The sequence below is a fragment of the Gnatocerus cornutus genome, chromosome 1 (assembly GCF_029298725.1).
Source record: "Gnatocerus cornutus isolate USDA-ARS CGAHR chromosome 1, icGnaCorn1.1, whole genome shotgun sequence".
In the NCBI taxonomy this organism is placed as follows: Eukaryota; Metazoa; Arthropoda; class Insecta; order Coleoptera; family Tenebrionidae; genus Gnatocerus; species Gnatocerus cornutus.
In genome coordinates, this window is record NC_142233.1 from 17,229,665 (window position 1) to 17,250,821 (window position 21,157).

General features: G+C 38.6%; 3 protein-coding genes across 3 annotated transcripts; 1 reads left to right on the plus strand and 2 right to left on the minus strand.

Moving 5' to 3' along the window:
- Positions 1-223: 223 nt before the first annotated feature.
- On the minus strand, positions 224-12,089 carry Alg12 (Alg12 alpha-1,6-mannosyltransferase). Its single transcript, XM_088040854.1, has 13 exons — positions 11,795-12,089; positions 11,614-11,746; positions 9,109-9,282; positions 8,909-9,062; positions 8,706-8,850; positions 3,951-4,177; positions 3,655-3,900; positions 2,508-3,609; positions 2,309-2,326; positions 2,189-2,247; positions 1,966-2,073; positions 1,889-1,909; positions 224-1,841 (listed from the first exon to the last, which is right to left on the minus strand). Exons 1-13 carry the CDS (start codon positions 11,918-11,920, stop codon positions 275-277), a joined length of 4,080 nt encoding a protein of 1,359 aa, XP_087896980.1. The 5' UTR covers positions 11,921-12,089; the 3' UTR covers positions 224-274.
- Positions 12,090-12,347: 258 nt separating this feature from the next.
- Positions 12,348-13,290, minus strand: mRpL40 (mitochondrial ribosomal protein L40). The gene is made up of 5 exons (XM_088031618.1): positions 13,157-13,290; positions 13,030-13,113; positions 12,808-12,978; positions 12,554-12,752; positions 12,348-12,502 (listed from the first exon to the last, which is right to left on the minus strand). The coding sequence occupies exons 1-5, from the start codon at positions 13,189-13,191 to the stop codon at positions 12,389-12,391; spliced, it is 603 nt and encodes a 200-aa protein (XP_087887744.1). The 5' UTR covers positions 13,192-13,290; the 3' UTR covers positions 12,348-12,388.
- Positions 13,291-17,274: 3,984 nt separating this feature from the next.
- Positions 17,275-18,412, plus strand: Polr3F (RNA polymerase III subunit F). The gene is made up of 3 exons (XM_088037385.1): positions 17,275-17,553; positions 17,603-17,849; positions 17,901-18,412. Exons 1-3 carry the CDS (start codon positions 17,387-17,389, stop codon positions 18,387-18,389), a joined length of 903 nt encoding a protein of 300 aa, XP_087893511.1. The 5' UTR covers positions 17,275-17,386; the 3' UTR covers positions 18,390-18,412.
- Positions 18,413-21,157: the final 2,745 nt, after the last annotated feature.

Below are 21,157 nucleotides of genomic sequence, written 5' to 3' on the forward strand. Positions count from 1 at the left end.
TTGCTGTGTTGCCGCTAGATGTCGCGACCAAATTTAGCAAAATAGACGTAAAAACAATTTTACCAACATAAAAAAAGTGTATTTTCTAGACGATGGAGCTCAATTTCTTTGTCTATTGTTGACGATTGATCAAAAATGCCAAAGTACCATTGAAGTAAGAAACGTTGAAAGTCTGTGGTACAAAATGTCACCGCTAGATGTCGCTACAAAATTAAACAAAATAAACGCAAAAACAAGTTTATTATTATAAAAAAAGGTATATTTAATAAAGTTTCTAGTGGATCTTCTTCAAATAACGCGATTTCTCCACTCGTTTCTTCGTATCCTGGAGCATCAACGCTCTAAAATCTTTGCTATGAAATTTAGGTTCTCTGCTTTGACTCGGCGTAATATCGCCCGACGACGGTCTTATGACAACGTTTTCTTCTTCCCAGCCGCAATTCATTGCTGTTTCTTCCTTCTTCCTTCTTTTGGAATTGGTGGTGTTGGGTTTAGTTTTACGTTTTCGCTTCCTTCTTTTTTTGCGACTCGTTTCTACGTCTCCGTTCATTTTAAAAAAGTTTTTGTTTCCGGTGAGAAATGCGGGTTTCTTCTTCTCCTTTTTCTTCCGACTTTCATCTATTTGGTCTTGTGGTGCTGTAATTTGGTCGGTTTTCTTCACCTCCGGGCACAAAGAGCTCAGAATCGTGTTGACACACTCGACGAGTTCTTTGTTTTCCTGCACGCGAATGTTCTCTATGATTATAATTTTCTTCGCGTTTTCTTCAGGAGGAGCTAACGGATCTTCATTTTCCTTTTTACTGTCTTCCTCGGCTTCTTTTTCATTCTTTTCGTTCTCCTTCTCTGAGGTGGTACTGTCCACCGACCGATCAACATCCTTGAACTCCGTATTCAACTGTCCTTCCTCATCGCTGGAATCTTCCAACTTGATAATCCTCGACTTCTTCATCTTCTGCTTCTTCTCCCGTTTTTCTATCCTCACGATTTCTTCGTCGCTATCACAGTTCAACGCAATGATCCGCCCCTTCCTCGCCCCATCATCGAACGACAGATCAAACTCGTCTCCTGACAAAAGTTGGTGGTTTTCTTCGTCGTCTATAAAAGAGTTGTCTTCGTAAGACTCGTCGGTGCTCAATTCCGACTCTGTGGTGTTAATTTCCTCTCCCACTTCAACAATATCGTTGCTTCCTTCCGAAGGAGTGTCTTCTTCGCCTTCCTCAGCCATGGAGAGAATGAGGGAGTTGGGCTCACTCTCGCTCTCGGTGTAACTGACGTTGCGGAGAAGCTCGTCCATTTTCGCCTCCACGTCTTCTGTGATTCGCGCTTTGGTTTCTTCTTCTTCTGTAAATCCGTTGGTTTTCATTTCTTCTTTGTGTTGAGTGAGATCTTCCTCCTTCTCCACGCCTTCTATGTTCCCGTTCATATCTCCCTGTCGCTGTTTCTCCTCGCCGTCTTCATTTATCAGATTCAGCTCAGACAACTTCGCCTTAACAGTTTCGACGGTTTTCAGGAGCTCAGGGCTACTTTTGGCGTCTTTTTTCCCATTGATTTTCAACTTTCCTTTAGGACACAACAACGTTTTCACCACTTTCTTTCGATCGTCGACTTTACCTGGCGATTCTCTCTCCATGGAGAGATTTAAAGGCTCATCGCTGCTTTCTGCGTCGTTGTTTAGTCGTTCTTCAACAATTTGTGAAGACTTCTCCTCAGTTTTATCATTTTTGTTACTAGAAATTCCCTTTTGCGTTTCAACATTTGGCACAGTTTCCGGAGCTAATTTTCTGAGACGCAACGACCTTCTGACGGGGGAAGAATTCACACTTGTACCATTTGACATTGTTCTAGAAATTTGATTTAGTATTGATCTACGCACTTTTTACATACTTACAGTTCGAATTCACTGGAAAAACTGGAGACATAATAGTAAAATTAAGACGATAAGTTTTTAGGTTAAATTCAAAACACGTTTCCGTTGACAGATGACATTCCGAGACCACTTTGTTTTGCATTCTTCCACTCTTCCACTCTTCGATGCATGGCCGTAGGAACAAGTCGGGATGGAGGGGCACAGTGCTTCGTTATTTATTTCCCATCAATGTGTGGCATCAAATCACTAATTTATGTGTTTGTGTCAATACTTGGCACTCAAATAAGGTAATAAGCGGCCACGGATTGACTTTTCACGCACTTTAACCAAATTTTTGGATTGCAAGGCCCCTTCTCACGAAACGCCACTGCCTCTAGTAACTGTCACCTTATAGTTAATTAATTTTGTTCGCTAATTTGCTAATTTAAGTAGTCAAAGTACTTTACACGTGATTGTCGACTATAGTTAACCAAATAAACCCAACAGAAGTGGAGACTTCGTAAAAATTCAAATTTCGCCGTTTTGTTTTAGTAACAAAACGAAAATCCCTAACTAAAAGCGCGCGAAATTTGAACCCCCGAAATAAAACGACGCAATAAAAACAAAACAAGCAACTTTTATTTACATAACAACTTCACGCCTCCTCGCTGTCTTCGGATATCTCCATGGTATCAACAATTTCATCAATGATTGTCATAATATCGGTGATCTTTTTACTCGCCTCTAGAAACCTCTCCGACATCTGAGTGATTTTATCGGGGCCCTCGCCCTCCGCCCCCGTTTCCACCCCTTCAGTGTGATTCTCCACCTCAACCTTCTCGTAGAAATCCAGCGCTTTCTCCTCCGGCTCCTTTAGAACGGGCTTCGGCTTCACCCTCGACACTCGCTCGAATTGGGGCTTCTTCTTCCGGGGCGGAAACTCGTTGATTTTGTTAGTTTTCGTCGTCATGAGTTCCTTATTGATGGTGTCGTGCAACTTCTCTTTGATCAACTTCTTGTTGATGATGGGACTCGTCTCGATGATGTTGAAGATCTGTTCTTGGATCTTCGCGAGCTCTTTTTCTTCCGCTTGTCTCAGCTTCTCGTCTTCGATGATCTTCTTGATGGAGTCTTTCGTGTGGGAGCTCTTACTCTCTAGATCATCATCGATTCTCTTTCGCTTGTACTTTTGGATGATCTTCTTGATGTTTTTCTTCACGGTTTGCTTCTCTTCGGCGCTTGTCGGCGCTTCTTGCTTCTTCGCGGGGACTTTCACTGGTTTCTTCTCCGCAGACTTGCGTTCTTTGCTGGGCTTCTCTTTTCTTTCCTCAACTGGAGGATCAATGTTAACTTCTGGCGGTGGTGGTGGAGGTGGTGACTCTTCAACCTCTTCCTCAGGAGGTTTGACCACCTCCTCCTCCTTCGTTTCTTCAACCTCCGGAGACTCATCCTCCGTGCTAACTTCCTCAGGCAACAACTCCTCGTCGACTCCGCTTTCCACGTAACTCCTAAACTGGAGGAAATCCTGATAATTCTCCCGCCGCCGCAAGATGAACAGGACCGGCCTCGTCTTAATTTTAATCGGCGGAATCGTTAAATAATTGAAGGAGACTTGATGGAACGCCTCTATGGTGTCGATGACGTCATGCGTGGCAGTGTAGGGCTTCAAATTCGGCGAAAACTTGCTCTTCGCCTCCGTTATAAGATGCGTGAACTCGAACATCTCCAGACTCCCCGGGGGCAAATTCTCCATCTTACTATACCTAAAATTGCTTTTATTTTTTGTGTGGTGGCACCACTGAACTCACGTCCAATCCGCGTTGATTTGGGTGAACCGCGAGACTCCCGTTTGCGCCGCAAGATTGGAAATGTGCACACTAACATTGTGCTCGTCCTTCGCCAGGCGGTGGAGGTGGGATATTGCGGTTCCTCCGGGATAATTCGTTCCCGAGATGCTCAACAGGAAGAGCGTAAACAGGATATTAACACCAAGATGCCCGGCGACTCCCAGGGACAATAAGTGGTAGATTGGACTCTTGTTCCTGTTCTCCCATCTAAAGGAGGCCTTCAATTCTCAAAACTGTTGGCAACACTGCGTACTTACATTCGGTGACACGCCGTTGCAACCGCCACGTTCAAAAACGGGTAAACGTAGATGATGAATCGCAACTCTTTGTGTGGGAGGAAGGAGTACAACAGAACGAATAAAACTGTTGGAACGAAGATTTTCCGCGCTCTGTCGTCAAAGTAAAGGCCGATGGGGATCAGAAAGACGGAGGCAGCCATGCCTCGAGGGATCGCCGAGTAGAAGTACCAGAAGAACGGCGAGGTCTGAGGGGAGTTAAGGCGCCTGCGGATGTACAGGCGGCGGCGAAAGAAATGAGCCAATTTGTAAATGCGCAGTACGTTTTTTGACACAACTTCTTTTGTCCATTTCTCGCTTATTTTTGGAGCAAATTTGCGGTATTTGGCTCATTTTACGCAGAATTTCGCGCAGATTCCAAATTCACGTACGACATCAAGTAACTGAGTTATGCCCGTTCAAAGCTTCGGATAGATGATTTTCATTTTTCGCATTTCTGTCAAATTTCTGCGGTCGATTTCTTGTTTGTTTTTAGAGAAAACTTGCGGTATTGCGGCTCATTTTACGCAGAATTTCACGCAGATTCCAAATCCGAGCTCGAAATTCTAGTTCGACGACAAATAACTGAGCTATGCCCGTCCAAAGCTTCAGATAATAGATTTTCATTTTTCAGAATTCTGTCAAACTTTTGCATGTCGACTTCTCGCGTATTTTTAGAGCAAACTTGCATTATTTTAGCTCATTTGACGCAGAATTTCTCGCAGATTCCAAATCCGAGCTCAAAAATCTCGTACGACATCAAGTACCTGAGTTGTGCCCGTTCAAAGTTTCGGATAGATGATTTTCATTTTTCGCATTTCTGTCAAATTTCTGCGGTCGATTTCTTGTTTGTTTTTAGAGAAAACTTGCGGTATTGCGGCTCATTTTACGCAGAATTTCACGCAGATTCCAAATCCGAGCTCGAAATTCTAGTTCGACGACAAATAACTGAGCTATGCCCGTCCAAAGCTTCAGATAATAGATTTTCATTTTTCAGAATTCTGTCAAACTTTTGCATGTCGACTTCTCGCGTATTTTTAGAGCAAACTTGCATTATTTTAGCTCATTTGACGCAGAATTTCGCGCAGATTCCAAATCCGAGCTCAAAAATCTCGTACGACATCAAGTACCTGAGTTGTGCCCGTTCAAAGTTTCGGATAGATGATTTTCATTTTTCGCATTTCTGTCAAATTTCTGCGGTTGATTTCTTGTTTGTTTTTAGAGAAAACTTGCGGTATTGCGGCTCATTTCACGCAGATTCCAAATCCGAGCTCGAAATTCTAGTTCGACAACAAATAACTGAGCTATGCCCGTTCAAAGCTTCAGATAATAGATTTTCATTTTTCAGAATTCTGTCAAACTTTTGCATGTCGATTTCTCGCGTACTTTTAGAGCAAACTTGCATTATTTTAGCTCATTTGACGCAAAATTTCGCGCATATTCCAAATCTGAACTCGTAATTTACGTAACGGCAACAAATAACTGAGTTATGCCCGTTCAAAATTTCGGATAATTGATTTTCATTTTTCACATTTCTGTCAATTTCTCGCCAATTTTTGAAGCAAACTTGTGTTGTTGTGACTCATTTGACGCAGAATTTCGCGCAGATTCCAAATCCGAGCTCAAAAATCTCGTACGACATCAAGTACCTGAGTTATGCCCGTTCAAAGTTTCGGATAGTTGATTTTCATTTTTCACATTTCTGTCAAACTTCTGCGGTCAATTTGTCACTTATTTTAGGAGAAAACATGCGTTACTGTGGCTCATTTGACGCAGAATTTCGCGCAGATTCCAAATCCGAGCTCAAAAATCTCGTACGACAACAAGTAACTGAGTTATGCCCGTTCAAAGTTTCGGATAATTGATTTTTATTTTTCAAAATTCTGTCAAACTTCTGCAGGTCGATTTCTTGAGTATTTTAGAGCACAACTTGCATTATTGTGGCTCATTTGACGCAGAATTTCGTCCAGATTCTAAATCCAAGCTCTAAATTCACGTACGGCAACAAATAATTGAGTTATGCCCGCTCAAAGTTTTGGACACTTGATTTTCAATTTTTAAATTTCTCTCTTGTTTTTGGAGGAAACTTGCGCTATTGTGGCTCATTTAACGCAGAATTTTGCGCAAATTCCAAATCCGTGCTCTAAATTCACGTACGGCAACAAATAACTGAGTTATGCCCGCTCAAAGTTTCGGATGCTTGATTTTCAATTTTTAAATTTCTGTCAAATTTCTCTCTTGTTTTTGGAGGAAACTTGCGCTATTGTGGCTCATTTAACGCAGAATTTTGCGCAAATTCCAAATCCGAGCTCGAAATTCTAGTTCGACGACAAATAACTGAGCTATGCCCGTCCAAAGCTTCAGATAATAGATTTTCATTTTTCAGAATTCTGTCAAACTTTTGCATGTCGACTTCTCGCGTATTTTTAGAGCAAACTTGCATTATTTTAGCTCATTTGACGCAGAATTTCTCGCAGATTCCAAATCCGAGCTCAAAAATCTCGTACGACATCAAGTACCTGAGTTGTGCCCGTTCAAAGTTTCGGATAGATGATTTTCATTTTTCGCATTTCTGTCAAATTTCTGCGGTCGATTTCTTGTTTGTTTTTAGAGAAAACTTGCGGTATTGCGGCTCATTTTACGCAGAATTTCACGCAGATTCCAAATCCGAGCTCGAAATTCTAGTTCGACGACAAATAACTGAGCTATGCCCGTCCAAAGCTTCAGATAATAGATTTTCATTTTTCAGAATTCTGTCAAACTTTTGCATGTCGACTTCTCGCGTATTTTTAGAGCAAACTTGCATTATTTTAGCTCATTTGACGCAGAATTTCTCGCAGATTCCAAATCCGAGCTCAAAAATCTCGTACGACATCAAGTACCTGAGTTGTGCCCGTTCAAAGTTTCGGATAGATGATTTTCATTTTTCGCATTTCTGTCAAATTTCTGCGGTTGATTTCTTGTTTGTTTTTAGAGAAAACTTGCGGTATTGCGGCTCATTTCACGCAGAATTTCACGCAGATTCCAAATCCGAGCTCGAAATTCTAGTTCGACAACAAATAACTGAGCTATGCCCGTTCAAAGCTTCAGATAATAGATTTTCATTTTTCAGAATTCTGTCAAACTTTTGCATGTCGATTTCTCGCGTACTTTTAGAGCAAACTTGCATTATTTTAGCTCATTTGACGCAAAATTTCGCGCATATTCCAAATCTGAACTCGTAATTTACGTAACGGCAACAAATAACTGAGTTATGCCCGTTCAAAATTTCGGATAATTGAATTTCATTTTTCACATTTCTGTCAATTTCTCGCCAATTTTTGAAGCAAACTTGTGTTGTTGTGACTCATTTGACGCAGAATTTCGCGCAGATTCCAAATCCGAGCTCAAAAATCTCGTACGACATCAAGTACCTGAGTTATGCCCGTTCAAAGTTTCGGATAGTTGATTTTCATTTTTCACATTTCTGTCAAACTTCTGCGGTCAATTTGTCACTTATTTTAGGAGAAAACATGCGTTACTGTGGCTCATTTGACGCAGAATTTCGCGCAGATTCCAAATCCGAGCTCAAAAATCTCGTACGACAACAAGTAACTGAGTTATGCCCGTTCAAAGTTTCGGATAATTGATTTTTATTTTTCAAAATTCTGTCAAACTTCTGCAGGTCGATTTCTTGAGTATTTTAGAGCACAACTTGCATTATTGTGGCTCATTTGACGCAGAATTTCGTCCAGATTCTAAATCCAAGCTCTAAATTCACGTACGGCAACAAATAATTGAGTTATGCCCGCTCAAAGTTTTGGACACTTGATTTTCAATTTTTAAATTTCTCTCTTGTTTTTGGAGGAAACTTGCGCTATTGTGGCTCATTTAACGCAGAATTTTGCGCAAATTCCAAATCCGTGCTCTAAATTCACGTACGGCAACAAATAACTGAGTTATGCCCGCTCAAAGTTTCGGATGCTTGATTTTCAATTTTTAAATTTCTGTCAAATTTCTCTCTTGTTTTTGGAGGAAACTTGCGCTATTGTGGCTCATTTAACGCAGAATTTTGCGCAAATTCCAAATCCGTGCTCGAAATTCACGTACGATAACAAATAACTGAGCTATGCCCGTCCAAAGTTTTGGGTAGTTGATTTTAATTTTTCAAAATTCTGTCAAACTTCAGCGGTCAATTTCTCGCTTATTTTTGGAACAAACTTGCGTTATTGGCGCTCATTTGACGCAGAATTTCGCCCAAATTTCAAATCCAAGCTCTAAATTCACGTACGGCAACAAATAACTGAGTTATGCCCGCTCAAAGTTTCGGATGCTTGATTTTCAATTTTTAAATTTCTGTCAAATTTCTCTCTTGTTTTTGGAGGAAACATGCGCTATTGTGGCTCATTTAACGCAGAATTTCGCGCAAATTCCAAATCCGTGCTCGAAATTCACGTACGACAACAAGTAACTGAGCTATGCCCGTTGAAAGTGTTGAATAGTAGATTTTCATTTTTCACATTTCTGTCAAACTTCGACGGTCGATTTCTCGCTTATTTTTAGAGAAAACTTGCGTTATTATAGCTCTCCTTACGCAGAATTTCGCGCAGACTCCAAATCCGGGCTCAAAATCCACCTCCGCCAACAAAAAACCGAGTTGTGTAAACAAACATAGTGCGCATTAACAAATGAGCTCATTTCTTTCGCTCCTGACTGTACAGTATGTTGGTAGCACTGAAATTAACCATCAAAGGATACGCCGTAATCCGAGCTGCGATTCAGAATCGTGTTGAACCACAACACTTCCCCTTCCGGCCACAGCACCCTATTCCAAAACACGGAGTCCACAACCACAGTGAGCACCAAACACCCAACGCCCACCGGTACTGCCAACTGAAGAAATCTTAAACAAAAAATTATAAACTCACAAATTCCCCTAGATTTTCACCCCACTAACCTACCGTTTAATCGTAATCCGTTTATTAATGAAGTCGTGGAGGAGCAGCAGCCCCAGGAACAGCACCAGCTCGGAGCGAAAGATGATGATGGCGGCTCCGGAGTAAAAGATGAATTGTTTCGATTCGTTTTTTAGCCAGCTGTTGAGAGCCAGTAGCACTGGAAAGAATGTTAGTTTGGGGGCGAAGGCGCCAAGGGGGCTCACCTAAAGGTAACGCGAACACGTTGGGAAGTGGACGGCTTAAGTAGAACATGAAGTGGTTTTGCGTGACTGTGACGGCGAGGAACCATTGCAGCCAATTCTGACCGAAGGTCTTCGAAAGGGTTTGGGAGAGCTGGTGGAAACTGGCGATGACGCAGCCCCCCAGCGCAAAACGAACTAAAAAAACAACAAAAATAGTGTAAATCTTTTGGGCCGCTCGCATTGTACTGAGTTTGAACTAGTTCTGTCATCTGTCAATAGTGTCAAACGTCAAAATCGCCAACAAGGAAAGAATTTAAACAATAAACGGCAAAGCTAAACAGAAGTTGAGGCTGTTTTGTCTCTTCAGCGATTCAGTTGGCCTAGATCAGCGCCTACTTAATAATTTTTCAAAAGTACTTTGAGGTTATGTAACCAACGTTCCAATCATCATCTTCGTAAAGCGGCACATCATAGGCGACTAGACGAGAATCTTTTTGAAACGCGATGTATAATCAAGAGAGCTCGAATTATCCGCCAAATGGTTTTAATCGCAAGCAATAATGACATATCAGGGCTATTTGGGTAAAATATGAGCAATTAATGTCATTTATTCGCTTATATTGTCGATATTTTCGGAATCTGAAGACGTAATTTAATTCTTGTTAAAAGAAAACCAATAAAACTGTTTTCTTTGTTGTGGTTAACTGGACTATGACGTAAAAATTCTTTTATTATCGACGCACAAAGCATAATTCTATTTTATTTTTTGCTTCTATATGTAAACAACCCACATACACCTCCGACCGGCATCAAACTCTATTTTTAGTTTTACAAAAACTATTATAAATTATAAATAAGTGTGTTGGTAAACCTGGCGGTGGAAATGTTGCAACGTGAAAGAAAAATCAGAGCCGACTTGACGTATGTACAATCGGCGGCAAAAGAAATGAGCTCATAAAACAAAAAGGGGACGACTCATTTTGATGTTGTTTTACTGTATCTACCATAATTTGTTAATGCGCACTATGTTTTATTACACATCATAAACCCGGTTATTTGTCGTCAAACGTGGATTTTGAGCACGGATTTGAAATCTGCGAAAAATTCTGCGTAAAATGAGCCTTAATAGCACGAGTTTGCTCCAAAAATAAGCGAAAAATCGTCCAAAAATCATAAAAAAAAAAATTCAAAATAATAAAATTTTCGAATTCCGGAAAATCTAAAAACGTATTCTTGGCGAACAAAATGAGAGAAAAACGATGGCGCAAACCATTTCTTTTTATCTGTAGTACTTTTGAAGATATCGAGGTTTAAACATTTGAATCAAATATTCAAAATTTAATTTTAAACGGTTGTAACTCGGTTATTTGTTGGCATAAGTGAATTTTGAGCCCGGTTCTGGATTCTGCTAGACAAGCTGCGTAAAATAAGATCAAACAAAGCAAGTTTACTCCAAAATAACCGAGAAATCGGCCAAAAATAATTTAAAAAAAAATAAAATTTTCGAATTCCGAAAAATCTAAGAATTAATTCTTAGCAAACAAAATGCGAGAAAAACGATAATAAAAACCACATTCATCTATCTGTCGTAGTTTCTGAGATATGGAGCAACAATATTTTCAAACCCAAAATTTTAATCGAAAATTTTCGCGAAAACATCGACCATCGAATCGAATTTTGGATATTAGGGGGCAAATTCTAAAGGAAAACAACACGAGAAAAGGGATGACGCAAACCGTTTCTTTCTATCTGTCGTAGTTTTGAAGATATTGAGTATTAAAAATTTCGAAACTGAAAATTCACTATCCGAAACTTTAATCGGCCATAACTCAGTTATTTGTTGACGGATCTGAATTTAAATCCCAGATTTAAAATCTGCGGAAAATTCTGCGTAAAATGATGCATAACAACGCAAAAAAACTACTCCAAAAAATAAGCGAAATATCGATATCAGAAGTTTGGTGTTAGTCATGAATTTTTGCGAAAAACTGTAACTTTCAATTTTTGGAAAATCCAAGAACTATTTTTTATGTAAAAAATCGCGGAAAAAACGATGGCGCAAACCGCATCTCAATATATGTAATAGTTTCCAAGATATTTAGTTTCAAAAATTAGGAAAAATGAAAATCAAGTATCTGAATTTCTTGTCAATTTCAATCCCAGATTTGGAATCTACGCCAAATTCTGCGCCAAAAGAGCCCCAATAACGCAAGTTATCTCCAATAATAAGCGAGAAATCGACCAAAGAAAATTTTTTTCCTAAAAAATCAGGTAAACCATTAAGTTTGAACAACAAGGCTCATTTCTTTTGCTGCTGCCTGTACATTACGCCACCAAATAGTGAGCTCAAGCCTCCACTTCACCGTTTTTTGTTATTTTAGCCCATTTATCGTAACCAGTGACAATTGAATTGGACCAATGACAGATCTGTCAAAATTGCACAGCCGCCTCATGTGAATCTTTCTGTAAAAGGGGACACCCTGTATATTTCGCCAATTGCATGCACTTAATATTAAAGGGATCTACCAGTGTATTGCGCCCAAAATTTGCTAACTTCGAACGCCTGCAGTACAAAGACAACCGGCGAAGCCACGATGGAGATGACTAAAGGGCCGATAAAGGTCCGTGGCACGACTCCAGGAAACTCGAAATGGTCGTACTAAAACACAAATTACAGCATTTTCGTTCGAATTCGCCCCAATTTTACCTCTGTCAGGTTCCACTTGTGATAGAGAATGTCATGCATGGCTTGCACGTTGAAACTCTCTTCGACTTTGGTGAATGGGCAAAAGACCAAATGTGCGGCGGCTATTATCATCATTATTTGCGACATTTTTCTTGGTTTTTCCTTCACATGTCGGTTATAATTGAATTTCGTACGAAAATAGATTCTAACCTAAAAATTGTGGCAGTACACGCGCCAGTGCCACGACTGAGACTGATTCGACGAGTGCGGCCAATTCTAATTGATCGCGATTCACGTGGTCTCTAACTAAACAGAAACTAGAGCTGCTGTCGTAAATACGCTAAATTTATCTCTATTTTTATTTTTTTAATTAGTGCAGGTTGGGGGGCAACTGGATTATCGCCGAGGCGCCGCAAAACGCGGAAATAGTTTGTGTTTATCACCACTTTGTAGTTCTTAATTGTACGAATGAAAAAAACACGTAATTATAAATAAAAAATTCAAATTTCGCGCCGGGTTTTAGGGTGGTACGACTGAAGTCACTAAGGCGCCAAATTCAAATAAAACCACTAGATTTTTAAATTAACATTGTTTATTTACTACTCTCTTCCGACTTTATTCCCACTTTTTCGAAACATCTAAATAGTCGCCATCAGGGCTCTCATACTTCTCAATTGGGGGCGTCTCTAACGGCCCCTCGCGTCTAAACGGTAACAATCGGTGATCAATCTAAAAAAAAACAAACGAATGCCGAAATGTCAATTTAGCAGTGCTGCCAACCTGCACGGCCTCCTGGTACAACTCCTCCGACTCTTTCCTTAGTTCATCTAGAGCCCTTTGCTGTGAAAACGCCAAAGTATCCAACATTTGCGCGTCGGCCAGACGCTGACTTTTTTTGTACGCCGCCCATTGTTTTTCCAGAAGCGCCCGACTTTCCAGGACTTCGACGGAGAGTGCCGGCAATGACCGCATTCTTTGTCTGTGCGAAAATTTAACAAATCAATCCTGGGGGCGCGAAAATTGAAAATTCTCACTTTTTCTCGTCTAGAAGGGTCAGAGGGACTTCGCACTCTTCGATGGGTTTGAGTTGCCGCGCGTTCTTCTCCAAGCGCCGAATTTGTTTTTCTATTTTCTTCTTCTTTCGTTCTTCCCGGGCCTTGAGGACGGCGGGGTCAATTCGCTTCTTCTTCTTCAGAGGCTCGGCCCTACGACACTACTTATTAAGATGTTATTAAAAAGTAAACGTGGGGGCTCACAGTAAGATTGGCGTGGCCCTAAAGTTCAAGGCCGCGGTTGTGGCGATGCTCCGGTGGAAATTTTGGAAGGAGTGAAGTGTTAACCTACAAAAACACGTTAGAGGGGGTCTGTGGAATTCGTACTAACCTGTTGAAGGCGCTCGCGAGCCCCACACAGGTCATTGTTGCCTCTTTTTAACAATAAAATATGAAAACTGTGACTGAAAAAAGTGTGGTTATTCGTTGTCGGTAAGGTAGATTCCTTTGTTGACAGGGAGCGCTGCGATCAGATGTTTGGTCATAGGAGCGCGCTTTTCAAATTAGATGAATTATAGATGTTGGAAAATCGAGTTTCACAACAAATATCGCGCAAATTTATGTTGTGAGATACTCATTTTACGAAGAATTTCACGCAGATTCTAAATCTGGGCTCGAAATTTATATCCGACAACAAATAACTGGGTTATTGAGGATTAAAATTGGGGATAGTTGATTTTTATTTTCGGAGTTTTCATTGCTCAATTTCGTCGAAACTACGACAGATGAATAAAAACGGTTCTTGCCATGGTTTTTCCCGCAATAAAGGTAAGGATTTGTTCTTAGAATATCCAAAAATGAAAAATTTGAGTTTTTTGGAAAACGTGCACGACTAAAACTATGTCAAAGTTTTGAAGTCGATATCTCGCTTATTTTTTGGAGTAAACTTGAGTTATTCTACATCATTTTAAGCAGAATTTTTCGCAGATTCCAAATCTGGAATTGAAATTCAGATCAGACAGCAAATAACTGAGTTATGGCCGATCAAAGTTTCGGAAACTTGATTTTTATTTTTTCTCATTTTTCGTAATTTTTAAAGTAAAATATCTCGGAAACTATTTGAGATATTGAGATGCGGTTTGCGCCATCGTTTTTCTCGGCTCATTTTACGTTAGAAAAAGTGCTTAAAAGCCCAAAATTCGATAGTCGATTTTTCGCGAAAAAAAATTGCTACTCAAACGATGAAAATTTTTCATTTTTTTTTATTTTTGGCCATAACTCGTAAACTATTTGTCCTATAGATCTCAAATTTGGCCAGTAGATATATTTTGAGCTCCTCTTTCGACTGATGTATAATTCAATGCTATTAAACGTCATTTTCATTTTGAAAACATTGATTGAAAATCACCCTAAAATGATGTTTTCAAAACAGTTTTTTTCCAATACCTCATTTATTTATTAAGCAAACTCAACAAATTTGGGTCTCATTTTACGCAGAATTTCACGCTGAATCCAAAAACATGATAATTTTTTAAAATTTGTCAATAAATAACCGAGTTATGGCCGTTTGAAATTTTGGGTTGTCGCCAGAGGGTCAAATTTTCGAAGGTTCGAAACAATTCATGCTCGATATCTCGAAAACTATTCCAGATATTGGAATGCGGTTTGCGGCATCGTTTTTCTCGCGATTCTTTACATAAGAAATAATCGTTTTTAGATTTTCCAATAGTCAAAATTTGCAAATTTTCGCGAAAATTCATGATTAAAACTATGCCAAACTTCTCATACCGATATCTCGCTTAATTTTTAGAGTAAACTTGAGTTATTATACATCAGTGAACGCAGAATTTTACGCAGATTCCAAATCTGGGATTTAAATTCAGATACGACTGCAAATAACTGAGTTGTGGCCGATCAAAGTTTCGGATAGTTGATTTTCATTTTTTTTTATTTTTCCCAATTTTCAAAGTTAAATATCTCGGAAACTATTAGAGATATTGAGATGCGGTTTGCGCCATCGTTTTTCTCGGCTCATTTTACGTTAGAAAAAGTGCTTAAAAGCCCAAAATTCGATAGTCGATTTTTCGCGAAAAAAAATTGCTACTCAAACGATGAAAATTTTTCATTTTTTTTTATTTTTGGCCATAACTCGTAAACTATTTGTCCTATAGATCTCAAATTTGGCCAGTAGATAGATTTTGAGCTCCTCTTTCGACTGATGTATAATTCAATGCTATTAAACGTCATTTTCATTTTGAAAACATTGATTGAAAATCACCCTAAAATGATGTTTTCAAAACAGTTTTTGGCCAATACTTCGTTTATTTATTAAGCAAACTCAACAAATTTGAGTCTCATTTTACGCAGAATTTCACGCTGAATCCAAAAACATGATAATTTTTTAATTTTTGTCAACAAATAACCGAGTTATGGCCGTTTGAAATTTCGGGTTGTCGCCAGAGGGCCAAATTTTTGACGGTTCAAAACAATTCGTGCTCGATATCTCGAAAACTATTTTAGATATTAAGATGCGGTTTACGCCATCGTTTTTCTCGCAATTTTTTACATAAGAAATAGTTTTTTGATTTTTCTACAATCGAAATTTGCAAATTTTCGCAAAAATTCATGACTAAAACTATGGCCAAATTTCTGATATCGATATCTCGCTTATTTTTTAGAGTAAACTTGAGTTATTACACATCATTTTAAGCAGAATTTTTTGCAGATTCCAAATCTGGAATTGAAATTCAGATCAAACAACAAATAACTGAGTTATCGCCGATCAAAGTTTCGGAAATTTGATTTTCATTTTTTGTAATTTTTAAAGTTAAATATCTCGGAAACTATTTGAGATATTGAGATGCGGTTTGTGCCATTTTTTTTTCGGCTTATTTTACGTTAGAAAATGTTCTCAAAAGCTCAAAATTCAATAGTCAATTTTTCGCGAAAAAAAATTCCGACTCAAACGATGAAAATTTTTCATTTTTTTTATTTTTGGCCATAGCTTGTAAACTATTTGTCCGATCGATCTCAAATTTAGCCAGTAGATAGATTTCGAGCTCCTCTTTCGACTGATGTAAATTCAAAGCTATTAAACGTCGTTTTCATTTTGAAAACATTGATTGAAAATCATCCTTAAATGATGTTTTCAAAACAGTTTTTGGCCAATACCTCGTTTATTTATTAAGCAAACTCAACAAATTTGGGTCTCATTTTACGCAGAATTTTACGCTGAATTCAAAAACATAATAATTTTTAATTTTTGTTAACAAATAACCGAGTTATGGCCGTTTGAAATTTTGGGTTGTCGCCAGAGGGCCAAATTTTTGAAGGTTCGAAACAATTCGTGCTCGATATCTCGGAAACTATTTTAGATATTGAGATGCGGTTTACGCCATCGTTTTTCTCGCAATTTTTTACATAAGAAATAGTTTTTTGATATTTCAACAGTCGAAATTTGCAAATTTTCGCAAAAATTCATGACTAAAACTATGCCAAACTTCTGATATCAATATCTCGCTTATTTTTTGGAGTAAACTTAAGTTATTATACATCAGTGTACGCAGAATTTTCCGCAGATTCCAAATCTGTTTTTTAAATTCAGATCAGACAACAAATAACCGAGTTATGGCCGATCAAAGTTTCGGATAGTTGATTTTCATTTTTTCTCATTTTTCCCAATTTTTAAAGTTAAATATCTCGGAAACTATTAGAGATATTGAGATGCGGTTTGCGCCATCGTTTTTCTCGGCTCATTTTACGTTAGAAAAAGTGCTTAAAAGCCCAAAATTCGATAGTCGATTTTTTGCGAAAAAAAAATCCGACTCAATCGATAAAAAATTTTAAATTTTTTTATTTTTGACCATAACTCGTAAACCGTTTGCTTGATCGATCTCAAATTGGGCCAGTAGATAGATTTCGAGCTCCTCTTTCGAATGATATATAATACAAAGGTATTAAACGTCGTTTTTACAATAAAAATTGTGATTGAAAATCACCCCAAAATGACCACATCCAAACAGTTTTTGGTTAATGCTTTCTTTATTTCGTAGGTAAACTCAATAAATTTTGACTCATTTTACGCAGAATCTCACGCTGAATCCAAATCTGAAATTTAAATTCAGATCCGACAACAAATAACTGAGTTATGGCCGTTTGAATTTTTGGGTTGTTGCCAGATGGCCAAATTTTTGAAGGTTCCAAACAATTCATGCTCGATATCTCGAAAACTATTTCAGATATTGGAATGCGGTTTGCGGCATCGTTTTTCTCGCGATTTTTTACATAAGAAATAGTTTTTAGATTTTCCAATAGTCGAAATTTGCAAATTTTCGCGAAAATTCATGATTAAAAAAACTATGCCAAACTTCTCATATCGATATCTCGCTTATTTTTTTGAGCAAACTTGCGTTATTATATCTCATTTTACGCAGAATTTCACGCAGATTCCAAATTCGTGCTCAAAATCCACATTCGACAACAAACACCTGAGTTATGCCCGATTAAAATTCTAGATCTAGCAACCTTACGATCAGCTGATCAAGTGTCAATTAAGTGTCAACCACGCGTGTCTTAACCTCACTTTCCATTCTCCAGCCCTTTTCACAAATGTTAATCGAAAATGACTGAAGCGGGCCCTTCCACCGAGGCAAACCACTACGAGGAGCAGCTCCTCGACCTCGCCAGAAGCAAACCCGAAGGAATTTCAAACGAAAATATAAAACAGTGCATCTCGAATCTCCCCATCGAGGAACTGGCTGTGATCATCAACAGATGTCTTAAGAATGGGTAAGAGCGCCTTCGCCCCCTTGCTTTGGGGTACAGTTTTTCTTCGCAGGTCCTTGGAGTTGTTTAAGACGAAGGATAAGCTTCTGTACAAGTACAAAGACTCGGGGAAGAAGGCCCCAGTCAGGGGCGCCGACAACGAGGAGAAAGTCGTCCATAAGATAATAGAGGAGGCGGGAAACAAGGGGATTTGGATCAGAGACATCCGCTTCAAGTCGAATTTGAACATGACGCAACTCAACAAAGTGTTGAAGAGTTTGGAGACGAAGAAGTTCATCAAGGCTGTGAAGTCCGTCTCGGTGAGTCTCCATCTAATCATGGGGGTACTTTAACAGACGTCGTCTTCCCAGGCTAGCAAGAAGAAGGTCTACATGCTGTACGACCTCGAAGCCGACAGCTCCGTCACCGGGGGCGCCTGGTACCAAGACCAAGACTTCGAGTCCGAGTTCGTCGACGTCTTGAGCCAGCAGTGCTGCCGCTACTTGAGGCAGAAGTGGGAAGAAGCGAATGGCATGGGCGGGGGGCCACTGCTAGCGCGGAATCGGAGCTACGCCACTGCTGGAGACGTCCATAAGTTTATTTCGGAGTTGGGGATCAGCAAGATTTCGCTCTCGTTGGACGATATTGAGAGTATTTTGTACACTGTGGTGCTGGACAATAATGCGGAGCGCATTGTGGCCTCCAACGGCTCGTTTCTTTACCGAGCGGTGAATAAGTTCATGGCGACTCCGGGGATTGTGAAGAGCATGTGCGGGATTTGCCCCATTGTGAATCGGTGCGCTGATACTGGGTTTATTAATCCGAAGCTTTGTAGTTATTTCAGCGAGTGGCTTGAATAAAAATGAGGTTTTTAGGTTGGCAATGTTCTGATTTTTACACATTTTCAATGTTTTTAGGTCTTCTGGTTCAGATTTCAGGCTTTCTAGGTTTTAATTTCTCAGGTTTAAGAGTCTCAGGAATTCAAAGTTTTGGTTTTAACGTTTTAATGACAAGGGAGTTTGAATTTTATTTTTTCCCGCTTTCCCGAACTTTCAAATTAAATTTAGCTAACGGGAAATTGTAGTTCAGAAACTTCTTATTCTGGCAGCTATTCTAGAAATATCTGTTATTACGGCGTTGGAAAAGAAATTGAATTAAAAAATGTAAAATTTCAAATTTCCCGCTCGAATTTTGGAGGTTGTGTGATCCCAAAAATGTTTTAGTATTCCTACTAAAACATCTCTGTGTGATCCACGCACAAGTAATCTTGAAAAGTAAGGTTAGTTTAAAGAATTGACAGCTTTCCAATTTTCAGTAGCGCCAACTTCGGAATTTTGAGCGAGAAATTTGAAATTTTATATGTTTTAAGTTTTGAAGAATTGGATGCTAAAATGTCGAATTGAGAACCTCTGGAGAACAATTCAACATTAACCGAATTTAATTTGGAGGTTTGGGAGAGCGGGAAAAAAATAAAATTCAAATTTCTATGTTATTTTCCGTTATCCGTGGAACACCCGGTACTTGCAGTTTCCGTTTTAGAGGATTTTAAAGGCTATTTTTCCTGGCTTTGATCAAAATAATCACATTTGACATTCAAAATATGCCTATCTGTCACTGATTTCAATGTTTAAATGTCAAATTTAAAACTTGACAGGCCAAATATTCTCATACATATTTGACTGCAAAATGTTTTGATTTGTCTCTAAATTATACCTTTAATTGTCAAAATTTTCTCTAAATATGCGGAATATTCTGATTTGTCACTTTCAAATGTCAAAAATTTAAGCAAAACTTGTAAAACATTCTTATCGAACTGTCTTATCATAAAATGTCAACAGAATTTTTTGACAGATTTTCCCGTATGTCTTTGATCAATCCATCAAATGTAAAATAATGAAATATGACATAACAAATATTCCGATTCGTCACTGATTTAGATCTTTAAATGGCAAAAATTAAAACTTTATTTTTTTTACGGCAAAAAGGTTGGTAGTCCTGAGCAGTTGACAATAATTTGGACTTTTTTGATATAAAACAGCCAATTCGTTGATTCTAATAAGAGTATGAATTATTCATCTAGTTGGCCATTCTTCTGTGAACGTATCTCTTATCAACTGTCATTCCCCAGCATTTGTCGATTATTTGACGTTTAAATGTCAAGTTCAGACACACGTTCACTAGTGCCAGTCGACTAGATAAGTAATAATAATTCAGTTGTTCGCTCTATGGTAGGCAGACTTACTTTATGGAGTTTTAATCTTGTCAAATTCAGTAAACAGAGCTGACAACGTAAATCCGATTTTCAAAGCCAAAATTTCCTCCAAAACCATGAAAATTTCAAATTCGAGATTTTCGTTTCTCAAAAATTCAGTTTCTGGATTTTTTTTTAAATTAATATTTAAGGTTGTGGAGATCTTTTAAATCAACTTAACCTTATTTTTCCAGCAGAGAATTTTTGTAGGCGCTAAATTTAAAATGCGGCTCTGTGATTGGTCAGGGGAGCTATTTACACGATGCTAATTTTGTTTAAATCCCTGCAAATCCTGCGAAATGTCAAACAAGAACTGTCAAATTGTCACTAAATTATAGCAGTAATCTTGTTTTTTGTTATTTTCAGTGCAAATTTGCAGGTGTTTTTATGTGTTCATCATTATATTTTGCGAATACTAAAAAACTTGACGCTTGATTGTGGCGCCATCTATTAATCAAAATTGATATCTTTGCATTACAAGTACCTAACTTATCCGTTTCAAATACTCTGCAGGAAAAATAACCTATAAATTGTCTTTAATTGTCAATAGTTTCAACAGAATATGCGGAATTCAATCATTCAAACTTTCAAAGTTACCATCAAATGTCAAATATTTCCGTATGTCTTTGATCATTTCTTTAAATGTCAACTTTCTCTTGGCAATTGACAACCGTCTAATCCTTTGTTTCACAGCCAACTTTAATCACGGAATGTCAAAAAAGGTCTGTGACATTAATCAAATTGTCGGCAAATTGTAGGAGCTACTGTCATAAAATTGCCAATTGCTTGTGGCGTCATCTATTGATCAAACTTGACGTGTATCTATACAGGTATCTAACTTATCCGTTTCAAATCCTGTTGATGTCTAAAATTGGTTCTTTGCAAAGCAGTAATTCTTTGCGCCAAAAATAACCTATAAATGGTTTTTGATTGTCAAAAATTTCAACCGAATATCGCAAATTTAGAATTTATCTGTCATTTGAACTTCAAAATGTAAAAAATGTAAGTAAAATCTGCAAAATACTCTCATCTGTAGCTGTCGTTAGCATCAAATGTCAAATACTCCTGTATGTCTTTGATAATTTCTTTAAATGTCAACTTTTTCGTGGTAATTAGCCCTAATCGCGGAGTGTCAAAAAATATCAGTCACATTTGTAGGAGCCACTGCCATAAAATTGCCAATTGCTTGTGGCCCCATCTATTGGTCAAACTTGACGTGTATCCATTACAGGTATCTAACTTATCCGTTTCAAATCCCGTTCCCTTGTAAATCGGTCTTTCGTAGTTCCTTCAGAAACTTTTGAGAACCGCTGCGTTTTTAAAGGTCCACGCTCCTCTGCGCATGTCGCTCATCGCCAATCACCTGCGCCGCGCGCC

Coding starts and splice junctions, on each gene's coding strand:
- mRpL40 (XM_088031618.1), bottom strand. CDS start 13,191: ATGACCTGTGTGGGGCTCGCGAGCGCCTTCAACAG. Junction 13,114..13,156: donor CTCGCGAGCGCCTTCAACAG/GTTAGTACGAAT, acceptor GTGTTTTTGTAG/GTTAACACTTCACTCCTTCC. Junction 12,979..13,029: donor AGGGCCACGCCAATCTTACT/GTGAGCCCCCAC, acceptor GTAGTGTCGTAG/GGCCGAGCCTCTGAAGAAGA.
- Polr3F (XM_088037385.1), top strand. CDS start 17,387: ATGACTGAAGCGGGCCCTTCCACCGAGGCAAACCACTACGAGGAGCAG. Junction 17,554..17,602: donor AACAGATGTCTTAAGAATGG/GTAAGAGCGCCT, acceptor TTTTCTTCGCAG/GTCCTTGGAGTTGTTTAAGA. Junction 17,850..17,900: donor AGGCTGTGAAGTCCGTCTCG/GTGAGTCTCCAT, acceptor TCGTCTTCCCAG/GCTAGCAAGAAGAAGGTCTA.
- Alg12 (XM_088040854.1), bottom strand. CDS start 11,920: ATGTCGCAAATAATGATGATAATAGCCGCCGCACATTTGGTCTTTTGC. Junction 11,747..11,794: donor ACAAGTGGAACCTGACAGAG/GTAAAATTGGGG, acceptor TTTGTGTTTTAG/TACGACCATTTCGAGTTTCC. Junction 9,283..11,613: donor ATTTTGGGCGCAATACACTG/GTAGATCCCTTT, acceptor TTGTTTTTTTAG/TTCGTTTTGCGCTGGGGGGC.